At 48.8% G+C, this 7975-nt stretch overlaps 1 protein-coding gene across 5 annotated transcripts in view; it reads right to left on the minus strand.

Moving 5' to 3' along the window:
- Positions 1-1981, minus strand: part of CEACAM20 (CEA cell adhesion molecule 20) — a 28192-nt gene extending 26211 nt beyond the window's left edge. For 4 of the 5 annotated variants that reach the window (XM_030796364.1, XM_030796363.1, XM_030796362.1 and 1 more), the window contains exon 1: positions 1653-1868. In XM_030796364.1, coding sequence (XP_030652224.1) covers positions 1653-1704 — 52 coding nt within the window. In that variant the 5' untranslated portion in view covers positions 1705-1868. Of the gene's footprint in view, positions 1-1652 lie in introns of all 5 variants that reach the window. The other variant, XM_030796361.1, reaches the window with a different exon arrangement.
- Positions 1982-7975: the final 5994 nt, after the last annotated feature.

A 7975-nucleotide genomic window follows, 5' to 3' on the forward strand; every position in this document is an offset into this window, starting at 1 on the left:
ACTACACAGCCCCTGCACCCTTCCAGGGTTAGCCAGGAAGCTCCGACCCAGAGAATGAGAAGCTGGTCTCAGAGACACAGAGCAAGGCTGGGCTGAGCCCTCACCTCTGCACATGACCTGTTTCAAAATCATGTCCTCACTTCCAAAATACTTTTTTCACCAAAATATTCTAGTTTCTGCCTTTTGTCTCAGATGCCTTTTAGGCAGAAATTTCACATCCATCCCCATCCTGATCGGTGGACCTGGCTGCTCAGGGCTGGCACAGCCTCCCTCCACCTGTCTCTCATCTGCTTGTCTGAATCTCTGTGATACTCCAACTCTCTCCCTGTGTCTCTGAATCTATTTCTGGATGTGTCTTTACACAATTCTCTCCCTGTCTCTTTGTCCTCTGTCTCCCTCTCTTTCTGCCCCTCCCTGTTTTTCCCACTGGTATCCTTTCTTTCTTTCTTTTTTCTTTTTTTTCATTTTTTTTTTTTTTGACAGAGTCTTACTCTGTCACCCAGGCTGGAGTGTAATGGCACAATCTCGGCTCACTGCAACTTCTGCCTCCCAGGTTCAAGCAATTATCTGCCTCAGCCTCCCGAGTAGCTGGGATTACAGGTGCCCACCCACCATACCCAGCTAATTTTTGTATTTTTAGTAGAGATGGGGTTTCACCATCTTGGCCAGGCTGGTCTTGAACTCCTGACTGTGTGATCTACCCACCTCGGTCCCCCAAAGTGCTGGGATTACAGGCATGAGCCACTGTGCCTGGCCCCCACTGGTATCATTTCTAAGGTTATTTTTTCACCTTTTGTCTCTGTCTCTCTGTGTATCTCTTCTCCCTGGGTCTCTGGTTCTGTGGCTGTGACTCCATCTTTCTCTCTCTCTCTCTTTCTCTGTGTACCCAGACACACAAACACACGTCTTTGTCTTTTTCTCTTGTCTGTGGTCTCTGTTTATGTCTCCTGTCAGTCTCTTGCATTTGTATTTTTTTCTGTCTCTGTCTCTCTGTCTGTTTCTCTCTCTGCCTCTGTCTCTCTTTCCTCAAGTGTACACACACACACACACACACCACTGACAAATATACATATATCTTTGTCTCTCTCTTTGTCTCTGGTCTGTTTATGTCTCCTTCTGTCAATCTCTTTTGTATCTTTATTTCTGTATTTCTCTTTATTTCTTTTTCTTTCTTTCTTTTTTTTTTTTTTTTGAGACAGGGTCTTGCTGTGTCACTCAAACTAGAGTGCTATGGTGTGATCTCAGCTCACTGCAGCCTCCACCTCCGAGTTCAAGGTTCAAGTTATGCTCCTACCTCAGCCTCCCAAATAGTTGGGACTATAGGAGTGTGCCACCACACCCAGCTAATTTTTGTATTTTTAGTAGAGACGGGGTTTGCCATGCTAGCCAGGCTGGTCTCGAACTCCTGGCCCCAAGTGATCTGCCCACCTCGGCCTCCCAAAGTGCTGGGATTACAGATGTGAGCCACCACACCCGGCCCTATCTTTATATCTGTATCTGTCTTTATTTCTGTCTCTGTCTCTGTGTCTCTATTTTTTTCCTCTGCCTCCATCTCTTTCCTCGAGTGCACACACACACACACACACGCACCACTGACAAATAGATGCATACAACCTCCCTCCTCCCCCATCTGAAAGAAGCAGGGCACTCACCTGAGAGCAGGATTCCCATCCAGTGGTGTCCCCATAAGTCAGCAGGCCCCATGGGTCCTGGCACCTGACTTCAGTGTGCCAGGCCGTCTGTCACCCCAGCTTGCACACACAGATACAGTCCTCACTCCAGCTGCAGCCCCTCCACCTCCCTTCTCTCCTCTCCCACCCTGCTACAAACTCACACACACTGCAGTAACTGCGGCTTCCAGGACAGACAGCGGTGGTGGCAGGGAAGTAACTTTGACCCCACCTCTGCCCTCCACCCCCAGGGCTCACTTTCCTTCCCTGCCCAGCACAGAGAGCGGGAAGTCCAGGAACCCTGGAGACCGGGAACTGAGATTACGATGGTCGATAGCAATGATAATAAAAAACAACAATGACCAGCTCCTTGTCCCCGAGAGCTTAATAACCAGGCCCAGTGCCAAGTTCATTATAAGCAGCCAATAAATATTAAATGAGCTGGAATCATGCTTGTGATATAGATCCTGGTCATAAACAAAAGCTCTGGAGTCAGACCGGCAGGAATCACAGACTGAGCAGGACTGGGAGAACTCCAGGAGAAGCCTGACGTGGTCTTGGAAGAAGGGGCAGGGAGGGCTTCCTGGAGGAGTGGACATCTGAGCTGAAACTTGGAGAAGGTTCCATATATAAAAGTTACTTTTAAAAAAATATCTATGAGCAAGACAAGCTATTGGTCTTTGAGAGTATATAGACCCAGACCTAGAAGATTTTACAGAAGCTAATCCGTGTATCCATCCATTAATTTATTTAACAAATACTTCCTGAATTCTCTTCCTTTTTTTTTTTTTTTTTTTTTTGAGATGGAGTCTTGCTCTGTTGCCCAGGCTGGAGTGCAGTGGCACGATTTCCCACCCCCTGCAACCTCCACCTCCCAGGCTCAAGTAATTCTCCTGCCTCAGCCTGCCTAGTAGCTGTGACTACAGGCGTGCGCCTCCACACCCAGCTAATTTTTGTATTTTTAGTAGAGACAGAATTTCACCATGTAGCCGGGCGCAGTGGCTCACGCTTGTAATCCCAGCACTTTGGGAGGCCTAGGCGGGCGGATCACGAGGTCAGGAGATCGAGACCACAGTGAAACCCCGTCTCTACTAAAAATGCAAAAAATTAGCCGGGCGAGGTGGCGGGCGCCTGTAGTCCCAGCTACTCAGAGAGGCTGAGGCAGGAGAATGGCGTGAACCCGGGAGGCGGAGCTTGCAGTGAGCCGAGATTGTGCCACTGCACTCCAGCCTGGGCAACAGAGCGAGACTCTGTCTCAAGGAAAAAAAAAAAAAAAAAAAGAATTTCACCATGCAGCCCAGGCTAGTCTTGAACTCATGAGCTCAAGCGATCTGCCCGCCTCAGCCTCCCAAAGTGCTGGGATTATAGGCGTGAGCCATCACGCCCAGTCCTGAATTCTCTTGTGTGCTGACCCCTGCTCCTGGTGGTACTGGGGATACCGCACTGACTAAGACAGCCCCAACCCTGTTCTCACAAAGGCTCACAGTCCAGTGGGGGAGACAGACCTGTCCCCAGACAGTGACAACCCAGAGTGGGCAGGGCTGGGATGGAGGAATTCAAAGGGTTCACCTGGCTCAGCTTCAGGATCAGGGAGAGCTTCCTGCAGGAGGGGACATGGTAGCTGAGACCTGAACGGCATAGGGGTGAGCCAGGGGGAGCAGCATGTGAAAAGTTTTTGAAATTGGGGCACAGAAGGAAGGTCAGATGGGTCTAGAATAGAGGAAGTGAGAGAGGATGGGTGATTCAACAGGAGGCTTAGAAAACTCTGGAACTGTTACTTAGGGTATAAGGGGCAGCTTGACATTGCAAGAAAGAGATCGTGACTCACTCCGCTGCCTCGTTTTGCTGCCCTGCTTGCGTCTTAGTCCTGCTACGGGCAGTCACAGAGTATCTGCCCTGATAAAGCATAAGGCTGAGCCAGCTGGCTCTGGAGCCAGAGTGCATGGGTTCAAATCCTGACTCCCCATCTTGCTAAGTGGTCAGCAGGTCAGCTCGCCTCTCTAGGGACCACTTTCCTGAGCTCTAAAATGGAGATGATGCCCAGGCACAGTGGCTCACACCTGTAATCCCAGCACTTTGGAAGGCTAAGGTGGGAGGATCCCTTGAGCCCAGGAGTTCAAGACCAGCCTGGGCAACACAGTGAGACTCCATCTCAATTAAAATAAAATAATACAGCAAAGTAGATGATGATGCTTTTGCCTCCTAGGAAGCTCTGTGGTTATGAGCACCTGACTTCAGTGTGCCAGGCCATCTGTCATCCTGGCTTGTAGCACCAGTTACAAGCACAAGGCTGACTGCCTGTGCTGGCAGGACAGTCCTTTACATCCCAGCCATGGTTCATTGGGAAAAATTTGTCACCCTTGCATGCTTCCGTGTGCTCTATCTGCAGACTGGGAGAAATCACAGTCTCCCTGCACAAGACGGTTGTGAGGATCGAATGAGTCAGTGTCAGGAAAGTGCTCAGAGCAACGCCTGGCACAGCATAAGCCATCAACAAATGCGAATTCCCACTGGATGTCATGACTGCCCTGCATCGTAATCTCACTGCAGCCCTGTGAGGGGGTACGCATCCACTCACTCTGTCACTGCTGTGGACTGAATGTTTGTCCCTCTGCCATTCAGATGTTGAAGAAATCCTGACCCTTCATGTGATGGTTTTAGGAAGCAGAAACTTTGGGAGGTAATCAGGTCCCTCCCAATGGGATTAGTGCCCTTATAAAAGGGACCTCAGAGAGATCTCTTGTTCACTTTCCACCATGTGGGGAATGCAACAAGAAGACGGCAGTCTGTCACCCGAGAAGAGAACCCCCACCAGAACCTGACAAAGCTAGCACCCTCATATAGGCCTTCCAGCCTCCAGAACTGCATGAAATAGCTTTCTGTTCTTTACAAATCACCCACTCTGTGGTCTGTTCTAGCAGCCCGAACTGACTGAGAGCCATTCAACATATATTTCCTGAGTGCCTACTGTGCCTGTTCTAGGTGCTGGGGACATAGCAGGTAACAAGACCATCAGACGAGGCCGGGTGCAGTGGCTCACGCCTGTAAATCCAACACTTTGGGAGGCCAAGGTGGGATGATTGCTTGAGCCCAGGAGTTTGAGACCAGCCTGGGCCCCCATCTCTACAAAAAAATTAAAATAAAAAAATAGCAGGCATAGCGGTACGTGTCTGTAGTTGCAGCTACTCAGAAGGCTGAAGAGGGAGGATTGCTTGGGTCTGGGAGTTCAAGGCTGCAGTGAGCCCTGATCGCACCACTGCAGTCCAGCCTGGGTGATGGAGCAAGACTCTGAAAAAAAAAAAGAAAGAGAGAAAGAGAGAGAGAAAGAAAGAATAAAGAAAAGAAAGAAAGAAAGAAAGAAAGAGAGAGAGAGAAAGAAAGAGAGGGAAAGAAAGGAAAGAAAGAGAAAGAAAGAAAGAAAGAAAGAAAGAAAGAAAGAAAGAAAGAAAGAAAGAAAGAAAGAAAGAAAGAAAGAAAGGAAAGAAAGAGAGAGAGAGAAAGGAGGGAGGGAGGACGGGAAGGAAGGAAGGAAAAAAAAAAGAGTGGGGTAAGGAATATGATTATTCCATCCCATAGTTAAAAGCACGGAAGCTCACAGAGGTGAGATGACTTGGATAAAATCACAGGGCATCTCAGGCCCTGGCCCTCAACCTCCGTGTGCGTGTGCCTTTTTCCAAGGACCCTTCACTTCCCCCAGCCCCACCTTTCTGTACACCCAGATCAGTGAACACCAATGTGGCTACATCACCCCACCACGCCTTCAGACTCTATAGGTCCCTGTACTGAAGGCGCCTGACCCAGACCAGCCCAGCATTCAAGGCCTCTGCCACCCACCTCGTTCTTCCCAGAATGTCTGAACCTTCTGACCACCCACCTTCTCCTAAGCCAGCTTCCCTCCCCACCACCTCCCCCCTGAGGCACTCTCCCCTCTTCCCCTCCTCCCCACCCAAGACAACAGAGCTGCTGCTGGAATGGACTTCCCAAATCTGCCCCTTCATGCAAAGGCAGGGTTTCCTCCCTGAAATTCCCACCAACTCACCCACTCAGCCACCAGGGCAGATTCTGTCTTTTGCTGCCCCAAGGAAAGAAAGGGACTTTCTGGGCCCCTCCCTGTAGCACAACTTCCAATTATTTCCAACAGGTGAAAATAAACCAGTTCCTCTCCACTTCCCACCCTCACCTACCAGGTCTCAGCCATGCAGGCTGGCTCAAAATGGTGTCTTCTCAGGTGGGACTGACCTCCCAGCCCAGGCTGCTACCCTGTGACTGTGCCCTCACTGAGTCCATTCACTCAGCAAAGATTTGTATGGCCCTACTATGTGCCAGCCACTGTTTCAGGTATCAGGGCATGCCAGCAAATGAAACAAATAGAGATCTCTGCCTTTATAGGAAGGACGTGTTATGAGTGCTGGGAGGGGAAGAGGGAGACAGATAATAATTGACATATGTGGAAAATAACTGGCTGGGATCAGTGGCTCAAGCCTGTAATCTCACATTTCGGGAGGCTGAGGCAGGAGGATCACTTGAACCCAGGAGTTTAAGACCAGCCTGGGCAACATAGCAAGATCCCATCTCAAAGTAAATAAATAAATGTGCTTTTTTAAACATTTTAAAATGTGAAAATATTAAAAATAATTTAAAAAAAAATTAGAAAACGTAGGCAGCCACAGTGGCTCATGCCTGTAATCCCAGCACTTTGGGAGGCTGAGGTGGAAGAATCACTTGAGCCCAGGAGCTCAAGACCAGCCTGGACAACATAGGGAGACCCCCATCTCTACATAAGATCAAAAAGTTAGCTGGGTATGGTGGTGTGTGCCTGTACTCCCAGCTACTCAGGAGGCTGAGGCAGGAGGATCCCTGCCTGGAGTTTAAGACCAGCCTGGGCAACATAGCAGGATCCCACCTCAAAGTAAATAAATAAATGCTTTTAAAAAATTTAAGAATGCAAAAACATTAAAAAATAATAATAATAATTAGGAAATGTGGCCAGGCACAGTGGCTCATGACTGTAATTCCAGCACTTTGGGAGGTTGAGGCGGGAGAATTGCTTGAACCCAGGAGTTCAAGACCAGCCTGGGCAACATAGGGAGATCCCATTTCAACACAAGATCAAAAAGTTAGCTGGGTATGGTGATGTGTGCCTGTACTCCCAGCTACTGGGGAGGATGAGACAGGAGGATCACTTGAGCCCAGGAGTTTGAGGCTGCAGTGAGCTATGATCATGCCACTGCACTCCAGCCTGGGTGACAGAGTAGCTTGGACTTTGTCTCTAATATAAATAAATGAATAAATAAGTGGCAAATTACTAAACTATCTATGATGTTGGAAAGTGATGGGTGCCATGGGGGATGAGGGCAGGCAGCGTCAGGGGCACACAGGATTCAATGCTAAAGCAGGCAGTCTGGGTAGCCCCATGGGGTTTTAAGCAATGACTTGAAGGAGGTGAGGGGGCAAAATATACATACATTTGGAGGTTTCTAAAAATTAATTCACTTCTGAAAAAAAAAAATGCACGCAGCTTCCCAAGGAGCCACTCCCTGCTTCCTGCATTTAAATAACCGAGTTTCCTATTTGCTGCCACAATAAATTCCTCCAGACTTGACAGCTTAAAACAACATAAGTTTATCCTCTTGCAGTTCTGTAGATAGAAGTCCAGGATGGCTAAATGACTTCTCTGCTCTGGGCTTTATAAAGCTAAAATCAAGGTGTTGGCAGCTGAGCTCTTAATGGGGGGGCTTCGGGAAGAATCTGCTCCAAGCTGTCATTCAGGCTGTGGTTGGCAGAATCCAAGTCCTCAGTATTATGAGGCTGGAAACCTGTTTCTGCAATGGTTGCCAGCTGCCCTTAGCTCCGGAGGCCTCTCTCCTGTCCTTGCCTTTGAGCCTGTACATGTCAGAGCCAGCAACGCCACAACAAATCCTTCTCGGGCTTGGAATCTCTCTGGATTCCCTGTCTGCTACATCTCTTCACAATTTTTTTTTTCTTTTTAGAAACAGGGTCTCCCTCTGTCGCCCAGGCAATGGTGCAATCATAGCTCACTGCAGCCTTGAACTCCTGGGCTGAAGAAATCCTCCTGCCTTGGCCTCCCAAAGCACTGGGATTACAGGCATGAGCCACTGCGCCAGGCCCCCTGTCTGCGGCGTCTCTCTTCTGCTTCCAGCTGGGGAAAGTTATCTGCTTTGAAGGGCTTGAGTGACTAGGCTGGACCCACCTGGATAATCCAGGATAATCTCCTTATTTTGAAGTTTGTAACTGTATTAGTCCGTTTTCACACTGCTGATAAACTGGGCAGCTTACAAAAGGAA

The sequence above is a fragment of the Nomascus leucogenys genome, chromosome 17 (assembly GCF_006542625.1).
Source record: "Nomascus leucogenys isolate Asia chromosome 17, Asia_NLE_v1, whole genome shotgun sequence".
NCBI lineage: Eukaryota > Metazoa > Chordata > Mammalia > Primates > Hylobatidae > Nomascus > Nomascus leucogenys.